General features: G+C 31.2%; 1 protein-coding gene across 4 annotated transcripts in view; it reads left to right on the forward strand.

Moving 5' to 3' along the window:
• The window catches only part of LOC145259122 (organic cation transporter protein-like), a 101747-nt gene extending 90534 nt beyond the window's left edge, over positions 1-11213 (forward strand). For all 4 annotated transcript variants that reach the window (XM_080116796.1, XM_080116794.1, XM_080116795.1 and 1 more), the window contains exons 6-10: positions 430-669; positions 3872-4086; positions 5619-5727; positions 8539-8742; positions 11071-11213. In XM_080116796.1, coding sequence (XP_079972922.1) covers positions 430-669; positions 3872-4086; positions 5619-5727; positions 8539-8742; positions 11071-11149 — 847 coding nt within the window. In that variant the 3' untranslated portion in view covers positions 11150-11213. The remainder of the gene's footprint in view (positions 1-429; positions 670-3871; positions 4087-5618; positions 5728-8538; positions 8743-11070) is intronic.
• Positions 11214-23728: the final 12515 nt, after the last annotated feature.

The raw sequence follows: 23728 nt of genomic DNA on the forward strand, positions 1-23728 counted from the left end.
CATTTTCTTTTTTGTTTCTTTTTTCCTTTCCTTTTTCATTTTCTTTTTTCTTTTTTTCCTTTCCTTTTTCATTTTCTTTTTTCTTTTTTTCCTTTCCTTTTTCATTTTCTTTTTCGTTTCTTTTTTCCTTTCCTTTTTCATTTTCTTTTTCGTTTCTTTTTTTCCTTTCCTTTTTCATTTTCTTTTTTGTTTCTTTCTTTTTCCTTTCCTTTTTCATTTTCTTTTTTGTTTCTTTTTTCCTTTCCTTTTTCATTTTCTTTTTTTTCTGTTTTCCTTTCCTTTTTCATTTTCTTTTTTCTGTTTTTCTTCTATTTGTTTTTACTTTTTATATATTCTTTTTTAGTTATACTTTTATTTTCTCTTTTTTTCTTCTTTCATTTTCATACATTTTTTTCTTTTTTTTTTTTTTTTTTTTTTGTCAACTTGTAGGTTACTTCCAGAGTCCGTCCGCTGGTTGATTTCCAGGAAGAGGTTTGACGAGGTGGATAATTTAATCGAAAAGATCGCTCGCATGAACAAAGTGAATCTTCCAGCAGGCTCCATGGAAGAACTGAAGAATTCTGCCGTGGAAGAAGAAGCCAATGAAGTGGCACCAAAGACTTACACTGTTATCGATCTTCTACGGACATGGAAACAGGCCATGATTTCTCTTAATGTTTGGTGGAGTTGGTAAGTCTCATTTAATTTTTCATTTTTCATTCTTGTAATAAAATTTTACAGATCATCCGAAGATGAAGCACTGCTGACTTATTACCTCTATCACAATCCAATCCAAAATTCCCTCTTTTCACTATCAATGCTTTAACCCTTGTTTTTCTATTGTTGAAATTAATAGCATTCTCCTTGAGGAAGCACCTTGTTTTGATAAGCTGTTGGGACTGATTTTCGTTCCAGATTAAATATGGAAGATGTATATTTAGTTTGTTGCTAAGGTTGATGGAAAAATGGTTGAATCATTCTACCACAACAGAATGCTTTTGATTCCTGAATCTAATCCATTTTTCTACTGGATTTAGATGTAATGTTGTCCACAGACCAACACAAGTTTCAGTCGCAAAGGAGACCAAATCAAAGAATAGGAAATAACTCCAACTTGCTTGTTCTATGTAGCAACAATATTTCTTCATTGGTACAATCGTGATGTCACCCACTTGATCAAGAACGTTCTCCACGCCTTTCATGAGATCTCAAACGTTATTTTGTCTCAGCTTCACATCTTGCATGAGATCTCAAATGTTATTTTGTCTCGCACAAGATTTCAAATGTTATCTCGTCTTTGCCTCACGTCTTTCATGAGATCTCATATGTTATCTCGTCTCCCATGAGATCTCAAACATTATCTTGTCTTTGCTCCATGTCTTTCACGAGATCTCAAATGCTATCTCGTCTCTGCCTCATGTCTTTCATGAGATCTCAAACATTATTTCATCTCCCACGACATCTCAAATGTTATCTCATCTCCCACGTGATCTCAAACGTTATCTCATCTCCCACGAGATCTCAAACGTTATCTCATCTCCACTGCTTTTGTGTGATCATTCTATTTCTATTTTTTTATATAGTCTTTTTTCTTTTCCGATGATGTCATTTCGCATGCATTCACATCTGCACTATCTTACACAGATACACAAGGTAGGAAAATGGTTTGTGACCTTTAACATCTTCGAGACCTCTGACTCAACATAATCAGCTAAAAAGAAAGACTCTCCTCCCACACTACGCGTCATTTTAGACATCCTCTCAGGACACAACATCCTTTACACGTTAACTCTCGTTCTACTCTTAAATCCCAGTAGAATTTCCCATTCTTTTAATTTTAACCTTTGTGCACCAACATCGGAATATTGCGTCACAAGGTCTGGAGTGGAATTTGTTCCCTCAGAACGCACTGGGTTATTTATTGTGATCTGTGTCAATCAAACACTGGGCAGCGATCATCAAATCATCAAATTTTTTACATTTCATTCCTCATCTTTTTCCATCTTTTTATTACTAAACAAATATATTGTCCTTGAGATTTAAGGGGCTACTATGTTAGGAACCAGATTTATGAAGGGCGGGGGCAATCCAGTCCTCTCATAAGTCTTCATCATTTAAATGACGATGCATCCAGTTCTGCATGGAAACCATTTGTGGAGTTATGAACATTATTCATCTCTCTCCCATGGCAAGATGTGACACAAGGGTCGGAAAGTAGGATTGAAGAGCCAGTGTCATAGAGGAAGAGCACTCTGCCCTGCAAAAAATGCCCTGTCAGTATTTCCTGGTAGAGGACAGAAGGCATAATGAGAAGTCACGTGTGGTGGGAGAATGGAGAATAAAGATCTTTTCTTAAAACCTGAAAGTTGGAGTTCTTTCCTATTCTTTATCTCCTTTGCGACTGAGTCTACAATGTGTGGGTCCCATGTGTAAACCAGTGTACTACATATTATACTGCAGTCAACAAGGAAAAAAGTCATTTCAATAATGGCTTAGATTCTATTGATTTTGGAGTCGAGGTAAAAAATCCCTGGCTGTGGAGTTATGGACATGATTAATGAATCTCTAGTGTATTCATAACTAAATGTAAACACATATTCCAAGTGAAGGTAAGTAAAAAAAACTGAAAAAGCTCTGGAATGATTCAGCCAAAGTAGACGTCAAGAAATGGTGTATCGAAACCAACGAGAAGGGGAGAAAATCACTTTGCTTGCCATGGTCAATGTGCAACGAACACCTGATGTTGAAAAGACATGTTAAATGAAGAAGAGAAAGCCTGTGGAACACTGTTCCGCTGGCCTGCTTCTCGGCCAACTACAGTATGGTAGCCTTCAAGTCTAATGTGAACAAGTTCTTGTTGAACCGTCCCCCCCCCCTTAAATAATCAAATTCTATCCAACTTACACCATTAACGATTACTATACTACCACCTTACATTTATTGACCCTTCTCCTCGAGTAGCCTTGAAGCCTTGATGTGGTGGCTCCCTTGTTAAAAAAAGAAAAAGAAAAAAAGAGGAGAGGAGAATAAAGGAGCAGAAAAAGAAGAATGTAAAATTTTAAAAAGAAAAAGAAAACTGATTCTGGCCCAGAATTCCCTCTATATGAAAAAACAGAAATACAGAAAAACCTGTATAATGTACGTACTCATGATGGAATGAAAATATATTCCAAAAATCACATCAATTAATTAAAAGTTTTGTTTTTACAGAAAAATCATTTTGGTACTAGTGCAGAGAGTGATCCGGACGTAAATAATGATGTTATTATTTAAAAAGCCATTCTTAACATGGGGAGGGGAGGGTGTTTTGTATCTATTCTATACTTCAACCTTACAACTGAATAAAAAAACATATCATAAAACTTTAATTAAACTTGGAAATACGATTTTAAAAATAGCGCGGATCACTCTCTGCACTAGCACCATCATTTTTAGTAATTTTAAGCAATTGCAGTCATTACAATGTTAAATTTGATCTCTTGAGTTCAAATTGAGTTATCTCCCTTTGTTTCTTCAAGATGGCAGAATGAGACACCCCATCCTCGCTTCCTCATAAAATTTGATTTTCTTAGTTAAGAAAAAACGACTTGATCTTTGGAAATTTGTGATTTTTGGAATATGACATCTTCGTTCCTTTACAGGGACGTACGTTGTACATTGTGCAGATTTTTTTCATTTTGGTTATTTTGTTTTTTTTCAATTCTGGACAAGAACCAAAAATTTCAAAATGTGCTACTGTTCTGATAGCAGAAATTATTTTTAAGTAACTTTTAACTTACTATTTATAGAATTCAGAATTTCAGGAGAAACTCTCTTCTTTTCAAAGAAAAAAATGCTCTTTTTCCATTTGCAGATTTTTTGTAGTTTTTTTTTTTTTTTTTTTATTCTGCAGGTTTGTCAATGGAATGCTGTATTATGGTCTATCAATGAATTCAGTCGAAATGGATGGAGATCCTTACTTGAATTTTTGTCTGTCTGCCCTTGTCGAAATCCCGGCCTACCTATTGTGTATATTTCTTCTGTCCTTAATCGGAAGACTCAAACCCCTTTTTGGTTTCATGGTTCTTGGTGGCATCATGTGTATAACTGCTACTGTTATACCATCAAGTAAGTTAAAAAAAAAAGTAAAGTGCTTGACCATAGTCAAAGGCAACCCAAATGCTCTTTTTTCACTAGCAAGATGTAAGAGAGAGAATCATTTTTTTTTTTTGGTTATACTGGCCACTTTTCTACAGGGAGGGGTTGCTCTTTTTTCACCGATATTTTCGAATTTCGATTGTCTAGCCTTAATTTAAACCTACGTCACTTCCGGTTTGACAGTGATCATAACAGCAAAGACATCACGTTTTTTGCCTATTCTTTTCCTCCTTCATGGTACGGTTCGAGCCTGCCTTCCTACTACCACTTAAAAATTGATCGCGTTTTTTTTTTCTTTTTTTTTTTTTGCTCAACCTCCAAACACCCGGGCCACGCCGGGCTGAAATGCTAGTATATATATATATATATATATATATATATATATATATATATATATATATATATATATGAGAAAGAAAATTAAAACTGTAAACTTTACAATCAAAATTTATTGTTTGACTGTAAATTGTTTTTTGGAGTATTCAAAATCCTTATTCCGCAGAGTTTCAAAGAATGCTATTCTTGCTATTCCCTCATCAGAGTATTCCTCCCGATTCATCCGTTTGATCTAAAAATACCTACAGATTCTTGTTTGCTACTTCCTATTTCATTGTACATTTGTATGACGCTTCTTATCTATCGTCTGGTGCTACCAGATCAGGCTGTCTGAAGATATTGGCTTCCTGAGACAAAATGCACCTAACATTGATGCTTTTTCTTTTTTTTTTTTTTTTTTCTACTTCCTTTTGCAAAACTTAATTATGTTCTGCAAAACCAAAAACAAACCCACCTTTTCCCCCTTCTTCCCATTTCCCCTTTCTCTTTCTATCTCCCCCATTTCCTGACTGGTTTCCTAACTTAAAATGTACTCAGCATTAATACTGTAACCCTTTTCCCTCTCCCTTTGCAAAACTCATTCATGTTCTGCAGGGCAGGGAACAAAAACAATAAAATCCACTATAAAACAACCAAACCAAATCCTACAAACTAGCGATTGAAGATACAAAGAGCTGAAGAATAAAAATCTTCTACAAAATAACTGGATGCAACATGAATACTATTTCCGAAATAACTGGATCCGGCATTAAATAACCTGTAAAGGGTTGATATGCCGTAAAACAAAACAACCAAACCTATCTATTGTTCTCCCCTCAACATTTAATGGCTTATGGGTCACTTTCATAGTACCACACAGTTACCAGGCATCTTAAAATACTAGTGTAATTTAGGTTATTAAATGTGCTTATCAATGTATTTTTTAAGTTTATTTCTGTGTCTTCATCAAGCGACTATCTCACTCCTTTGATTTAATATGTTCCTATGTTTATACTTTAAAGTTCTGAGTTCTTCCTCCAGGCATAGGTTGCATTTCTTTTTTTTTTTTTTTTCTTTTTTTTTTTAAAGTTTTGTGAAGGTTTTGCTTTATTCCCTTGTACTTTTAAAGTAAAAGATAATTACAAATGTATTTTGTCTTTTTCTTAAATTTTTTTTTTATTTTGAAGATTTAACTTGGTTGAAATTGATGCTGGCCACCATTGGTAAATTTGGAGCCACGGCGGCTTTTGGCATTGTTTACATCATGAGTGCTGAAATATTTCCGACTGTTGTACGGTGAGTTGAACTCATGATTTATTTATTTTTTTGTTTTTCTGATGGAGGTAAGATATATTCTTCTATATCTTATCTTCATAAGTAGCTTAATGTCCGTTTTATATGTTGGTGTGTGTTGGACGGCTTGTCGAAATTGACCATCAACTGACCATGCTAACTCTACTAACCCGAACACTTTCTTTTGTTCTTTCAATGTGACCAACTGAAGCAAGTCTCCTGTTCCGCACACTTCTCCTTATACTGTCCAGATTTAATCTTCCTCTGCATTTAACTCAGGAATTCTCATGTGATATTATCGACCTCCCTCTCCACCCCAAAAAACAAGTGTTAGGAATTTATAAAAGAAATATATATATAAACTCCAATCTATGATCTCTGCTTGCCAAACATTCACAAAAAAAAAAACACTCGACTAGCTAAAACCATTATATATGATTTTCCTCAATCTCTATCTGTGCCTAAATATAGACGCAGATTCCATGAACAGAGCTTCTTTCCCAGAACTGCTCGCCATTGGAACACTGTTCTGCTGGCATGCTTCCCAGCTGATTACAACATGGTAGCCTTCAAATCTAATGTAAACAAATTCCTGTTAGTTCGTCCTCATAAATAAACAAACTCTGCCTGATTTACATAATTAAGGAGTACTTCACTACCATCTTACATTCATGAACCCTTATCCTTGAGTGGCCTTCGGGTCTTGATAAGCGTTGAATATCTCCATTTCTTGGAAATAATTATACTTGTGTTTCTTGCTATATTTAATTAATGTGTAGATTTCTTTTTGCCTTTTTCAGTTTTGACAATATCGTCACACTGGCAAGGTTACCTAGCACTCTCCGGAGCACAAATATTATAAAAGGCATGCCAACACTGCAGTGGTTGGACCACATCTGATGACTTAGGCATCACAGCCAGAAAGAGAGAGAGATATTTGGTTGGCGAGGCTATAAATGTGTCACGTCTGTGATCATTCAGTGCCTGTTTTACTTGTAGCCTTCAACATTTCTGCAACAACGTCCGAATGTGCTGCTAATTCTAATACAATTTTTTTAGTATTTTTTGTACATTGCTTGAACAATCTTCACCAACAACTCGCCTGTCCCTACTTTATGCAAAACCGGTGAGACGATCTCTCTTGGCACTCTGTCGAAAGGTTTCTTCAGATTCACGAAAACAAAGTGCATGTTTTTCTTCTTACCAAGTGTTTTGTTGTACTTTTATCGAGAAAATAAGACGAAGCATATCAGTTGAGACCAAGATGGCTGATTGTTGAGTCTCGTTTATTCACGCTGAGCGAGAGTTTACATTAACCACATAAAACAAAGGGAGGCAACTCCCACTGATGTAGGATGACTGCTAACATAATATTACTTTTGGAATTGTCTCCGATAAATAAAAAACGAAAACACTGATGCTAATGATATCATTTACTATTTTGGTGTTGCTTCTCACCCATCCCCCTCAAATCAGTTGAAATATGCTGCATAATCTAGAGGTTGACTTAGATTCAGCTGTGGATTGGGGTAAGAAATGGCTTGCTTTGTTTAATCCTGTTTGTATCTTTCAATCGTAGACGTGTCCCTTTTCTTTCTGAGATTTTCATGGATGACTGCTCTGTAGGAGAAATTGACTCTGAAACTTATTAGTCTTTCTTTCTCGTCAAATCTTTCTTGCAGTTCATCTATTAGATTCATTGCTTTTTCTGCTTCTCATAAAGTCTGCTATCTCGATCGCTCTAAACACTTTCTCACACCTTAGGCTCTTCTCTATCTCGACAAATCTACTATCAGACTATATATGGAGTACTGTTGTTATATTTGGGTTGGTGAATCTCTGTCCCATTTGAGAAACGTATCTGCAATTTAATTGACCCCACCCTTTCTTCTTTATTGCAATCTCTCTCTCACAGTTGCTAGTCTCGCCTTTTCTATAAATACTATTGTTATATTGTGGGATGCGTTAGGGTCAATATAACATAAAATATCTTACCGCATGGTGTCCAGCCTTCACATGGGTATGTTTGCAGCTCTTTTTAAAGAATGGAATAATTATGAACAAATAAGTAACCACTCACTGTTACATGGCGATATACGTTTATTATGAAAACACACACACCTACTCTTTCTTACCACAAGACACTCACCCTTTGCCCTGTCTCTACTATCGGACGTACACACGCTCCTATATACGTAATTTTGAAAATCACTCTGTTTTCTCTCCACTTTGTACTTCTGGTTGTTGATCTTACAAGAAGTTGAGAGAATTTAAAGTCTAGAACTACGGACAAGGGGAGGCAACTTTGCTCAAAGAAGTAAAGAATTACTCCCCTTGCATTATACTTTTTGTATCGTCCTACCAATTATTATGTCATGTGTTCTTCAGAATTGTTTGATCTAATCCCTGCTTCATTTGTTCCAGATTGTTTAGCTTGTTGGTCTAGTGATCTCTATCAATTTGCTGTTCTGATATCTCCTTGTAATACAGCTTCCAATTCCAGTGACTTCTTTCCAAGAACCGCAAACCTGTGTAACTCTCTTCCTACTGACTGCTTTCCTCCTACTTTTAACCTTTGGTCTTTTCAATACTAAGGTCAATAGACATTTCCTGTCTTTGCAATAATCATCTTTCGTTTTTGTTAGCTCCTTAAATTAAGTGGCTTCAATCATTGTCTGGAGCAATTTCCATTGAAAAAAAAAAATTATGCCTATACTGCTCAATCATTTTTCAGGATGTGATCAAAATGTGAGCCTTTATCGAGTACTACCCCTTTTCCCAAATAATCTCAGTTTCTTTTTGATTTTCTTTCAGAAATCTTGGCGTTGGTGTAGCAACACTTGCAGCTGGTTTAGGAGGTGCCATTGCACCATTTGTCCTCGAGTTTCCTGGGCCGTGGCCTTTGGTCGTGCTTGGATTAGTGTCCATGTTCACTGGCATCCTCGTCATCTTCGCTTTACCTGAAACCAAAGATATGCCACTTCCACAGACAATAGAAGATTCCATGCATAACAATCGGTAAGAATATGAAAGAAGGGAAAAAAAATTTCCTCATTTTTTTGGTATAATATATATATATGTATATATATATATATATATATATATATATATATTAGTGATGGGACGATTCCAATACTTTTCCCAATTCCGATACAAATTACTGATTCCATACTAAATTCTCAATTCCGATACAATTACCAATTCCAATTCTTTATAAATCTCTAAATATTTAACTATATAGTTGTATTTTTCTCTGCTTACGGTAAAAACACACGTTAAATGTGTAAATATTTTCCTAAACGTAAAAATATACTAGTGGGGAACGATCTATCAATTTTAACTTTACTGATATTTTAAAATCAATACATATTTATTATTTTATCATTATTACCAGCAATGGAAGATTTTGTTTTAAACAAAATCAGAAAAAAAGAAAAGTAAAAGAATCGTTTTGGCATCGGAAAATCGGCGCAGATTTTTCTGATCCCAATTCGGATACCTTCATATATTCTGATTTTTCCAATTCCCGATTCCGATGGTCCCAACACTAAAAGAGATAGATATATATATATATATATATATATATATATATATATATACCGTATATACTTGTGTGTACGTCATTCTTTTTCACTTTTTATTTGTTTTTCTTTTTGTTCTTTTGTTTGTCTTTTCTTTTTAACTTTTTATTTTTTTTCCTGGTGAGAAGATTCAACGTGAGTAAAAAAAAAAAAATGTAAAACAAATAAAAAGTGAAAAAAAAATCGACTTATATACAATATATAGTAGCAGGCTACCTGGTATTGCCCAGTCATAAAATATGCATAAATATTATATTTTAATTAATAAAGAAACGGAGACATGTGCATGTGAGTATTGCTTTTTTCTAAACAGTTCATTCCTTACAAGTAAAAAAAATAAATACTCGAGCTGAGATTGAAACCAAAACGACATTGAGTCAAGTATAATAACCATTACACCAGCTTGACACGACATTTACAAAGTGTTTCCAAAAAAAATCTTATTCTTAACATATAAATAAACTGTCAAATTTCTCGCCTGTGCATGCATAGTCAGGAAACAGTTGATAAACAGAAAAAAAATCCAACCACCCCATGTACCAATTTGCTAATTTTGACACCTTAACAGCCCTTTTTTTCCAGATGAAAACTGATTAAAAAGTTTTCCACATGTCTGAATATCCTATATAACAAATTTCAAGTCTGTATATCAAAAATTTGTTCAGTATATAGGTTGAGAAGTGTCCTCACACACACACACACATATATTCTCACTTTTATAGATATATAATTCCAGTTTAATTTTTTTTTCCAGAGGTGAAGTTACCAATGAAATTTTTTGAAGGTTAATGCAAGAATGCTCAATACCAAAGTAGGGCAGGATATACTTTTTAATTTACGTAAACGTCTATATGTTACTACACATTCATGAGCATGTTTCGGTCAGCCATTTACAAGTAACTTGAGACCTCTTCAGGCGATATTGCTTAGACAAATTTGAAGTTTGTAATGAAAACATCACAGGCGTTTCCAGAACAGAATAATGAGAAGGTCACATCACGTGATGTTCAGAATGAAGCAAGCTAACAGCATTTAATATATTTGGGAAGGAAAAAAGGAAGAATAAAAAGTATATATCAAAATAGAGAGGGAAAAACCGAGAGGAAAAAAAGAATGAAAAAAAAAAGCAAAAGAAATCATATGAATAAATATAAATAAAGCAATAATAATAAAATACAAAGTAATTGAAAATTTTTAAAACACATTATAAATAAAATCAATAAAAAACAAAATAAAACAAAGAACAAATTTTAAAATATTTTTCAACAAATTCTTTTTTAACCTTTTAAAACTAAAATGAATTTTCAATTGGAAAAAAAAATTTACATTTTTTTTTTTCCAATGAAAATTCAACACACAACTCATTGTTTTGGTTTGTGTTTTTTTTTTCTGAATAATTTTTATGTAAATTATTAAGAAATAGATATCAATTCACTTGCACATTTTTAAAATTTTAAAAAGAAATTATCATAAAACTTAGTTTGCTTTCAACATGACTTTTTTTAATTATAAAATAAAATAGCCAATTTGAAACCATAAACAGACAGCCATATTTTTTTTTTTTTGTTTTGAAAATTTTAAGAGAGGAAATGGTTTTAATGATTTTTAACTGATAAAGAGCGACTATTAAAGGTAATTCGTTTCTCATTAATTAATGTTTGTGATGATGATTTTTTTTTTTGTGACACTGGACATACAGACAAGTAAATTAATATTTAGATTCTCATCTCAAAAATAACAATGATTTTCTTTTTGTCTTTTGCAGATCTGACCCTTCCAGAGTATCTCCGAAAAAACTCATTTACAAAAAAGCAAACAGAACTCTGAACAGTGAAAAAATTTGATTTCAGTACCAAGTGACCCACCGACCTTTCGATGTAAATTAGAAATTAAAAATCATCCATCCAATTCCTGAAACTTTTATTTTTAATTTTATTATGTAAGTGGTTTTTGCCGATAGTTCTGAGATTGACCCCTGGTCATTGCTGACATCTTGACCTATATCAACTTTGTGAACTGTTTCTAAATCTATCTTAAATCAAGTCACAACTCTGTAATTTCTTTACAGATAAATAATTAAGTTTGAATGATGTACATACAAACAAATACACTTAACTTTATATATAGATTGCAAATAATTCAGTAAATAATTGTGTAAAACATGGTGTGTATGTTGCAGTAGTGTTAGGAATAAATATATTTTTTCAATATAATTTGCAAAGTAAAATAAAATTGTAAAATATAAATATATAAAATAAAATAATTATATTAATTTTTATGAACAATTAAAAGGACGTTTTTATTGGTTAAAATTAAAAGCTTTCTTTTGCGCTTGTATTAAATAAGCAGACGTTTTCTTTTAAAATCAATATCTAATAAAATATTTCAACAAGAAAAGTTCTAAAGGAAAGACAGTACTTTAAAAAAGCGTCGCTATTAACATTTTTGAAAATGAAGAAATTACTATGCAAAAAACTATCTTTCACAACAAAAAGAAAAAAGAAGATATATCAACCTTTTTTGGGTTATTTAATGCCAAATCCAGTCATTTTTTAGATAGTATTCATGTTGCATCCGTTTATTTTCGAGAAAGTTTTTATGTCTTCAATCGCTAGTTTGTAGTGTTTGGTTTGGTTGTTTTTATAGTGGATTTTATCGTTTTTTCCCTTTCCTGCAGAACATGAATGAGTTTTGCAATGGGAGAGGGAAAAGGTTTACAGTATTAATGTTTGGTACATTTGAAGTTAGCAAACCAATAAGGAAGTGGAAGAGATAGAAAGGGGATATGAGAAGAAAGAAAAGGGAGAAAAGGTGTTTTTTTTTTTTGGTTTTGCAGAACATAATTAAGTTTTACAAAAGGAAGTAGAAAAAGAAAAAGCATCAATGTTAGGTGCATTTCGTCTCAGGAAGCCAATATCTTCAGACAGCCTGATCTGGTAGCACTAGATACTTTATTTGAGTGTGTGTGTATATATATATATATATATATATATATTGGAAATGGTAATTAATAAAAGCTGAAGAAAGTGCTCAATACCGTTGTAGAGCAGATATGCGTTTTATTTTTTTTATTACCGTATCTTTCTGTTAAGTTACATTATTGTTTCGGCTATACGGCCGTTATTTTGGCCGTCTGTAGCATCCTCTGAGGATCTTTTTTCTTTTTGTTGTGAAAGATATATATATATATATATATATATAAGCCCCTCTCCTCTTTGGGTAGAGCCCTGTCATAAATGTATCTCACCCGCTACTTAATTGGCTATACAGCGTGACTCACTGTTTGTTTCTGGTAAATAAACAGGCAACTCAAGCACTGTAAAAGCAGTGGACATTTGTTACGGCCATTTACAAGCACCGATCCCATGGGCAGAACTGCCGAATATAAACGCAATGGTTGTAGGTTCAATCCTCGGCTAGGAAAAGGTGCTAGTCTAACTGGACTGATGAGTTGTGATACAACGAAACAGTACTGTATGTGGATGACATCTGTCATCCACATACAGTACTGTTTCGTTTTAAAATATAGTATTTATGCATATTTTACGACCAGGCAACGCTGAGCGGCCTGCTAGTATATCTTTAAAAGTGAGAATGTGTGTGTGAGGACACTTCTCAACTTTATAATTAACGAATTTTTGATCTACAGACTTGAAATTTAGTATATAGGGTATTCAGACATGTGAAAAACTTAATCGATTTTCATCCAAAAAGAATTGAAAAAATTGGTACTTGCAGGTCATTGGATTTTTATCTGTTTGTCAACTGTTCCACAAGATTTGAAAACACTTGGTTAAGCGACGTCATGAATGCATGGGTTGAATGACAAAAGAAGAAAAAAACACGACCCTTCCTGTAGAAAAGTGCCCAGTTGAGGGTGAAAGAATTAATGTTTTTGGCCAATTTTTCAATATTTGTCGTCCGAAGGGTCGTGTTTCAAAATGATATCGATATCATGAAAATCCGTTGCTTCTGTCAAATGTTTTTACAAGACATACAAACATACATTCATACATACATTTAAACAGACAGGTGAGATTTATATTATAGACTAGCGAGGGGTACCCGGCGTTGCCCGGGTGTTTGGAGGTGTGTGTGAAAACTCCGGGGGGGGGGGGGTAAAATTAAAAAAAATGTTTTGGTAGATAAGTATGAGGATCTAACCCGAACCCTTGAGGCAAAGTTGTAAATTAAAGTGTGAAAAAAAAAAAGTGCGACGTTAACCATTGCCCCACCGCGAGATGCTAACGGAAACACGTTTTAATTTATTTAATTACTTGGATTTAGCAGGTGCCCGTTTTAATGAGTTAATGAGGTCAAGTTTGACTGCGGGATAGTATTCATTTACTGCTGAACGCTTTTTTTTCCACCCCCAAGATGTTATAGGAAAAAGACTAACCCACATGCGGCAAGCGACAAATGTTGAATATTTATCTTCCCGAAATCGAGCAACTTAAATAGACAGGCGAGCTTCGTTGTTAACTGTAAGATATTACGATTTATATGTGATATAAAAAGTTTTAAAATGTTGTGAACCGACCGACCGCTTCTCTGAAAAAAGCCTTTTGTAGACACAAAGAAAAAGCGAACACACATACTTACATACATTTTTGCTTTTATATTTATGGATTTCATTCTAAAATGGTAAGTATCGAAAATCCATTGCTTCTGTCAAAAGTTTTTACAAGACATACAAACATACATTCATACATACATTTAAACATACAGGTGAGATTTATATTTATAGATGTATAGGTATATATGCATATAATAGTGTTTGTCCATCTTGACAGACAATTGCTGTCTGTATGTCCTCAACTGTTGTCACTACTTTTATTGTCTCTCCATGCATGATGATCGACATAGCAGCCTTTGATAGAAGAATACAGTCAAATTTACCACACTTCCAGCTTTGTGTGCCTCCGTAAAGATTATTCTAGCAGTTCTTTGGGCAATCTACACATATACACAGGAGATGGGTCCAAAAGTAATGCCTCCTGTTTTATTCCGCCCAAACAGATCAAAGAGGATTGCATTGTTATGATGATTGAACTTATGCATTTGTGACCTGAAAGTTTCATCTCTCTGTTGCAGATATTGACAATGTGAGACTCTAAGAAAACAATCTTAGTCATGGACATGTGTCCGAACAGATACATCATTGAATATCTGGCAAAAGTGCATTGTTGACTATGTAGAAAAATAAGTTCTGGAGCACAAAAGGTTGCTTGTTCTTATGATACCAGTCCCGTCATCATAGCTCTTCAACTTTTTGAGTTAAACAAAATAGGAGGAAGTACTTTTGGAATGACCATCTATAATATAAACCTCACCTGTCTGTTCAAATGTATGTATGTATGTATGTATGTATGTATGTATGTTCGTATGTCTTGCAAAAACTTTCGTCAGAGGCGTCGGATTTTCACAAGATCGGTATCATTACCCTGTATATCAAATTTCGAGTCTGTGGACTTAAAATTGACAGAGTTATTGCGTAGGGAAATGTTCAGACACACAGACACGTTCATTTTTATATATATATATATATATAGAGAGAGAGAGAGAGAGAAAATAAGGAACAAACCGAGTTATGTGTTCATCAAGTCATCATCGAGTTATATGTTTCATGTGCAAAGTGTGACACTGTTCTATTTCAGAAACAGAAAAAGACATTGGAAATTCAAAAAAGGAAGGGAGCTTGCGTTGTTAAAGAGAGGGAGATTTTTTAAAATTTAATAACGTCATATAGTCGATAATATGTTTTTAAAAATATGAACGCAGTTAATATACTTTCTGGAAAAAATATGTCTGTTAAAATTCAAATATAGATGTGTAACAGAAATGAAATGAGTGTTTTTTTTTAATGTAATTTATTGATTGACATTATATGCATTAATTATTATATGTATTAATTATTATATGTATTAATAATTATATGTATTAATTATTATATGTATTAATTATTATATGTATTAATAATTATATGCATTAATTATTATATGCATTAATTATTATATGCATTAATTATTATATGTATTAATTATTATATGTATTAATGATTATATGCATTAATTATTATATGCATTAATTATTATATGTATTAATTATTATATGTATTAATGATTATATGTATTAATGATTATATGTATTAATGATTATATGTATTAATGATTATATGTATTAATTATTATATGTATTAATGATTATATGCATTAATTATTATATGTATTAATTATTATATGTATTAATTATTATATGTATTAATTATTATATGTATTAATTATTATATGTATTAATTATTATATGTATTAATAATTATATGTATTAATTATTATATGTATTAATTATTATATGTATTAATTATTATATGCATTAATAATTATATGTATTAATTATTATATGCATTAATGATTATATGCATTAATGATTATATGCATTAATGATTATATGTATTAATTATTATATGTATTAATTATTATATGTATTAATAATTATATGCATTAATAATTATATGTATTAATTATTATATGTATTAATGATTATATGCATTAATTATTATATGTATTAATTATTATATGTATTAATGATTATATGCATTAATTATATGCATTAATTATTATATGCATTAATAATTATATGTATTAATTATATGCATTAATTATTATATGCATTAATAATTATATGTATTAATTATTATATGTATTAATGATTATATGCATTAATTATTATATGTATTAATTATTATATGTATTAATTATTATATGTATTAATGATTATATGTATTAATTATTATATGTATTAATAATTATATGCATTAATTATTATATGCATTAATTATTATATGTATTAATGATTATATGCATTAATTATTATATGCATTAATTATTATATGTATTAATTATTATATGTATTAATTATTATATGTATTAATTATTATACGCATTAATTATTATATGTATTAATTATTATACGCATTAATTATTACAGAGAGTGTTTTTATGGTGTGAGAAGGTTAACCCATGTCCACAATTAAATTATGTTCTTTTAATAAAAGTTTACTTATTAATGGCACTACATTATAGAAATCTGCACGTTGTTTAATTGTGCTTGAATTTGCGATAAGCACTCATTCAAGAAGTTTTCGGCATGGTTTATTTGAAATAAATTTAACTATTTTTCTTTGTTTAAAGTCAAAAATGTGATTATGCTGCAATGAATGAGAAAATAATGCACTTAAAGAATTGCTATTTTTTATATCTCTTTTATGTTCACTAAGCCTTTTTTCTAACTTATGCTGGGTTTCACCAATGTATCTATGATGGCAATTTTGGCAAGGAATAGTGTATATGCCTGCATTGGAAACTGGTTTGTTTTAGAGATGTTTTGTAGTTTTTAATATTTGTCTTATAGTTTGCGATGTGATTTCTATGATTGGAATTCATAGTTTGTTTAGCGTGTTACAAATTATTGTATTTTTGGCGTGTGTAGGTAAAAGAAAATGTCTGTTTATGAGAGAAAGGTCTGGTGTATATGATTTTTGATTATTTATCCTGGAAAATATTTGTGTGGCTTTTCGCTTAGCATTCAATATGAAATATGCGGGATATTGCAAGCTTTTTAAAGTGTTTGTGAGATATTTGAAGTCTTGAAATAAGGATGAAACGTTGATGAACACATAACTCGGGTCGTTACTTTTTATTTTCTCTATTTTGTCAGAATACTATTTCCATTATTCTCATCATATATATATATCTCGCAAAAATGGTAATTAGTAAAAACCTGAAGAGAGTGTTCAATACAATTGCAGAGTAAATGTTTTTTATTACCGTTTTATCTGCTTAGTTACGGTTACCGAATCGTATCAACGATCCAATAACTTCATCAGACTTTACAGAAAAAAAAAGTAAAATCTGATGAAGTTATTGGATTGTTGATACGATTTAGTAACCGAAACATGTGTAACTAAGCAGATAAAACAATAATAAGAAAATATATATATATATATGCGTTTTATTTTTTATTACCGTTTTTTTTTCTGTCTAGTTACATTATTGTTTCAGCTACATGGCCGTTTTTTGGCCGTTTTTCTGTAAAGCCTGAGGAGGCTACTTGACGGCCAAAAACCGGTTGTGTAGCTGAAACAATAATGTAACTAAACAGAAAAAAAACGGTAATAAAAATAAAACGCATATTTGCTCTACAACAGTATTGAGCACTTTCTTCAGGTTTTTATTAATTACCATTTCTACAAAATATATATATATATATATATATATATTCAATTTTCGTTTTGATTATACCTCCCCCCCCCCTGCTTTCTTTGGAATTATTACTTCCAGTTTTTTTCCTGATTTTATTCAGGATTCTCTCAGTTCTGGTGCTTTTTCTAACAGTTATAAAACTCTTTTCCTGATAATCCTTTCTTTTATATATCGATACACTGTATCTTTCTTAGCAAGAACTTGACCTGTTTTGCCGGCTGTCGGAACTAATCTCTTTTTACTCTCCTTTTTTGGAATCGATTTGAGACATTCTATTTGTTGATAATCCAACTTTATATCACGATATAAATATCTACTTTGACGGGAGCAAAACCTACCAATCCTTAGAATTCCACTGTCAACTTCCCTGTTTGAAAATTTTTGCTCGGATCTTGCTATATTTTGAACATCACTTCACAGGATTTTACCAATATTTAAGCATTATACAAGGATTTATAACTTTTATAAGAATTTACAAACATTTACCAAGACCTAGTTTTCTACACATCTGTATTTTTATGGATTCTTTAATGGTTGGCATATTCTTCACTTTTCGGAACCCCAATCTAAAGATTCAACTTGAACTTGTAAAATTGTTTGTCGTTTATCTTTGAACATTCTTTGAACATTCTTTGAACATTCTTTGAACTTTTAAAATTTTTAATTTAGATTATTTAAAGCTTTGGATCCTAATTTCTTTACCTTCAGATTGTTTTTCTTTACATATGCATTTCGTTTTTTTTTTAATTTTGTATTTATTATCTCCCTTTTCGCTTTCTTCTTTCTCTTCACCATCTTTTTCTTTTTTTTTAAATTTTGTATTTATTATCTCCCTTTTCGCTTTCTTCTTTCTCTTCACCATCTTTTTCTTTTTTTTTTTAAATTTTGTATTTATTATCTCCCTTTTCGCTTTCTTCTTTCTCTTCACCATCTTTTTCTTTTTTTTTTAATTTTGTATTTATTATCTCCCTTTTCGCTTTCTTCTTTCTCTTCACCATCTTTTTCTTTTTTTTTTAATTTTGTATTTATTATCTCCCTTTTCGCTTTCTTCTTTCTCTTCACCATCTTTTTCTTTTTTTTTTAATTTTGTATTTATTATCTCCCTTTTCGCTTTCTTCTTTCTCTTCACCACCATCTTTTTCTTTTTTTTTTAAATTTTGTATTTAATATCTCCCTTTTCGCTTTCTTCTTTCTCTTCACCATCTTTTTCTTTTTTTTTTAAATTTTATATTTATTATCTCCCTTTTCACTTTCTTCTTTCTCTTCACCATCTTTTTCTTTTTTTTTTAAATTTTGTATTTATTATCTCCCTTTTCGCTTTCTTCTTTCTCTTCACCATCATCTTTTTCTTTTTTTTTTTTAATTTTGTATTTATTATCTCCCTTTTCACTTCTTTCTCTTCACCATCTTTTTCTTTTTTTTTTAATTTTGTATTTATTATCTCCCTTTTCGCTTTCTTCTTTCTCTTCACCATCTTTTTCTTTTTTTTTAATTTTGTATTTATTATCTCCCTTTTTGCTTTCTTCTTTCTCTTCACCATCTTTTTCTTTTTTTTTAAATTTTGTATTTATTATCTCCCTTTTTTCTTTCTTTCTCTTCACCATCTTTTTCTTTTTTTTTTAAATTTTGTATTTATCTCCCTTTTTTCTTTCTTCTTTCTCTTCACCATCTTTTTCTTTTTTTTTAAATTTTGTATTTATTATCTCCCTTTTTGCTTTCTTCTTTCTCTTCACAATCTTTTTCTTTTTTTTTAAATTTTGTATTTATTATCTCCCTTTTCGCTTTCTTCTTTCTCTTCACCATCTTTTTCTTTTTTTTTAAATTTTGTATTTATAATCTCCCTTTTCGCTTTCTTCTTTCTCTTCACCATCTTTTTCTTTTTTTTTTAAATTTTGTATTTATTATCTCCCTTTTTTCTTTCTTCTTTCTCTTCACCATCTTTTTCTTTTTTTTTTAAATTTTGTATTTATTATCTCCCTTTTCACTTTCTTCTTTCTCTTCACCATCTTTTTCTTTTTTTTTAAATTTTGTATTTATTATCTCCCTTTTCACTTTCTTCTTTCTCTTCACCATCTTTTTCTTTTTTTTTTAAATTTTGTATTTATTATCTCCCTTTTCGCTTTCTTCTTTCTCTTCACCATCTTTTTCTTTTTTTTTAAATTTTGTATTTATTATCTCCCTTTTCGCTTTCTTCTTTTTCTTCACCATCTTTTTCTTTTTTTTTTAAATTTTGTATTTATTATCTCCCTTTTTTCTTTCTTCTTTCTCTTCACCATCTTTTTCTTTTTTTTTTAAATTTTGTATTTATTATCTCCCTTTTCGCTTTCTTCTTTCTCTTCACCATCTTTTTCTTTTTTTTAAATTTTGTATTTATAATCTCCCTTTTCGCTTTCTTCTTTCTCTTCACCATCTTTTTCTTTTTTTTTAAATTTTGTATTTATTATCTCCCTTTTTACTTTCTTTTTTCTCTTCACCATCTTTTTTGTTTTTAATTTTGTATTTATTATCTTCCTTTGGTACTTTCTTTCTCTTCACCATCTTTTTTTTTTTTTTTAATTTTGTATTTATTATCTCCCTTTTCGCTTTCTTCTTTCTCTTCACCATCTTTTTCTTTTTCTTTTAAATTTTGTATTTATTATCTCCCTTTTTTCTTTCTTCTTTCTCTTCACCATCTTTTTTTTTTTTTAAATTTTGTATTTATTATCTCCTTTTTCTTTCTTCTTTCTCTTCACCATCTTTTTCTTTTTTTTTTAAATTTTGTATTTATTATCTCCCTTTTCGCTTTCTTCTTTCTCTTCACCATCTTTTTCTTTTTTTTTAAATTTTGTATTTATTATCTCGCTTTTCACTTTCTTCTTTCTCTTCACCATCTTTTACTTTTTTTTAAAATTTTGTATTTATTATCTCCCTTTTTGCTTTCTTCTTTCTCTTCACCATCTTTTTCTTTTTTTTTAAATTTTGTATTTATTATCTCCCTTTTTTCTTTCTTCTTTCTCTTCACCATCTTTTTCTTTTTTTTTAAATTTTGTATTTATTATCTCCCTTTTTTCTTTCTTCTTTCTCTTCACCATCTTTTTCTTTTTTTTTTTAAATTTTGTATTTATTATCTCCCTTTTTTCTTTCTTCTTTCTCTTCACCATCTTTTTCTTTTTTTTTAAATTTTGTATTTATTATCTCCCTTTTTTCTTTCTTCTTTCTCTTCACCATCTTTTTCTTTTTTTTTAAATTTTGTATTTATTATCTCCCTTTTCGCTTTCTTCTTTCTCTTCACCATCTTTTTCTTTTTTTTTAAATTTTGTATTTATAATCTCCCTTTTCGCTTTCTTCTTTCTCTTCACCATCTTTTTCTTTTTTTTTTAAATTTTGTATTTATTATCTCCCTTTTTTCTTTCTTCTTTCTCTTCACCATCTTTTTCTTTTTTTTTTAAATTTTGTATTTATTATCTCCCTTTTCACTTTCTTCTTTCTCTTCACCATCTTTTTCTTTTTTTTTAAATTTTGTATTTATTATCTCCCTTTTCACTTTCTTCTTTCTCTTCACCATCTTTTTCTTTTTTTTTTAAATTTTGTATTTATTATCTCCCTTTTCGCTTTCTTCTTTCTCTTCACCATCTTTTTCTTTTTTTTAAAATTTTGTATTTATTATATCCCTTTTCACTTTCTTCTTTCTCTTCACCATCTTTTTCTTTTGTTTTAAATTTTGTATTTATTATCTCCCTTTTCGCTTTCTTCTTTCTCTTCACCATCTTTTTCTTTTTTTTTAAATTTTGTATTTATTATCTCCCTTTTTGCTTTCTTCTTTCTCTTCACCATCTTTTTCTTTTTTTTTTTTTACTGTTTGCCCTTCTTTAATCATTCCCATTACTTCATAGTGACACATTTTTTCAATATTAATTACACACACACACACACACATATATATATATATATATATATACTACCCTTCTCATATTCCCCCTTCCTCTTCTCGTATACTTATCTCTTTCCTCCTCATTATATAATTTATAATTTTGATATTTTTTTCATTATTTTTCGTTTTTCAAAAGTCGCTACTTTATGTCTGCTATAATATAAAATGAACTTTGTCTCTGTGTGTGTGAGTCCGTTTCCTAAACTTGAAAACGGCTGTGCCGATTTTTTATGAAATTTCAGACGAAGCTACACTATGTTCCTGGCAGAGTTCTTAGATAGGATTGATCTACGAATGTTATAAACTTCAAAATTTTTATTTTTATCAAAATCGGTTAAGTCGCCCATTTTTCAATCAAATTGATTGATTGCCTGCTCTAGATGGGGACGCAACACGGTGCACCAAGAGGAAGCTTCATATGACTTAGTCCACATTACATTGTAGTAAATATTGCACTGTAGAGAACTTACTGTTCATTTTATAAAATTATTTTTTTACATATAATAAAAGTTACTAATAATTAAAGTTTAAAATACAAAAGTCAAGTATCATGCTTCAATTGTGATCTAAACAGAAACATTTCGAATGCACCCTTGTCATATCAAAAAACCTACTGTTGATTTTAGATGTCGGGTCTTTCAGCTTGTGTGGTAATAAAACTTCTCAAATGCACTTGTGATGTTAGGCTGTGTAAGATGTTAACTTTGATCAAAATCGACTGTTCTTTTTTTCATTGGATTATTTTGATTATCGATACTTATCGAAGACATCCAATACAAAACCTATCTAAAAGCACTACCAGGCACATAAAATACCTTTGTATGAAATTACATAAAATAGAGAATAAACTCACACACACACAGAGACAAAGTTCCGTTTATATATACATATATATATGTATACAGGGTGAACAGAAAGTCCTTGGACCATTTTTAGTTTTAAAATTAAATATTGTTAAAATCACTTTTTCTCTTTTCAAATAAAGTAAGTATTTAGTCTAACTATTGATCTAATTATTTTCAACAAAAATATTAAAATAATTTTGTTTAAACTTCCAGAAAAATGAGTAAACGAGAGGCCATAATTCAGCTTCATTGCGCGGGAAGGACAAACTCAGAGATTATTAAGCTCTTGAAAGTGGCTAAATCCACCGTGTACCATGTTGTGAACAGATTTAAGGAACTTGGTACATCTGAAGACCGTCCTAGGAGTGGAAGACCTCGCACTGCTCGAACAAAGAAGGTGATTAAAGCTGTCTGAGAGAGGGTAAGGAGGAACCCGAAGAGATCTGCAAGACAAATGGCTAAAGACATGAATGTGAGCGTGACCTCGATGAGAACATCGTAAAAAACGATCTCCAGTTGTTCCCCTACAAGATGAGAAAGAGACAGTACCTCACACCTGCCCAAAAGCACAAGAGACTTGAAAGAGCAAAGCTTCTTCTTGGAGAACTGAAGAAAAACTCTTCACAATTGAAGCGACTGTTAACAATCAGAACGACAGAGTTTACGCAAAATCTTCAGCAGACATTGATGACTCCGTGAGAATAGTTTTCCGCCGACAAAAGCCGTCTTCCCTCATGGTGTGGACTGCAGTCTCCAAATCTTGGAAGTCGCCTCTGATTTTCGTGGAGCAGGGGGTTAAGATCAACACAGATCGCTACATTAACGATATTTTGGTTCCAGCATTTGAAGAGATGAAGAAACACTTCAAAGGTCAGCCTTTCACCTTCCAACAAGATGGAGCACCATCCCACATCTCCAGAAAAACTCAGGACTGGTGCCAACGTCATTTTCCAAGATTCTGGAGTAAGGAGATGTGGCCTCCCGCATCGCCTGATTTGAATCCCATGGATTTTTCGGTGTGGTCTTTGTTGGAGGCAAAGGTCTATTCTGTTGCTCATCCAAGTGTTGACGCTTTGAAGACATCTCTTCTGAGTGAATGGGCTAAAATACCTCAGGAAACGATGCGTGCCTCGGTTGGTAACTTCAGACAGAGAATTGAACGTCTAATCGAAAGGAAGGGACATCACATTGAAAATGAATAATTTGAATTTATTCTTGGTTTCCTAACTTATAATTTTCATTCATGTTTAATTTATATTTTTGTAATTTTCTATTAATAAGCCACTTTAGAATTGGTCCAAGGACTTTCTGTTCACCCTGTATATATATATATATATCACCTGTCTGTTCGAATGTATGTATGTATGCGTGTATGTTTGTACGATTGCAAAAACTTTCGACAGATGT

Source organism: Euprymna scolopes, chromosome 34, assembly GCF_053919585.1.
Source record: "Euprymna scolopes isolate OS-2025 chromosome 34, ASM5391958v1, whole genome shotgun sequence".
NCBI lineage: Eukaryota > Metazoa > Mollusca > Cephalopoda > Sepiida > Sepiolidae > Euprymna > Euprymna scolopes.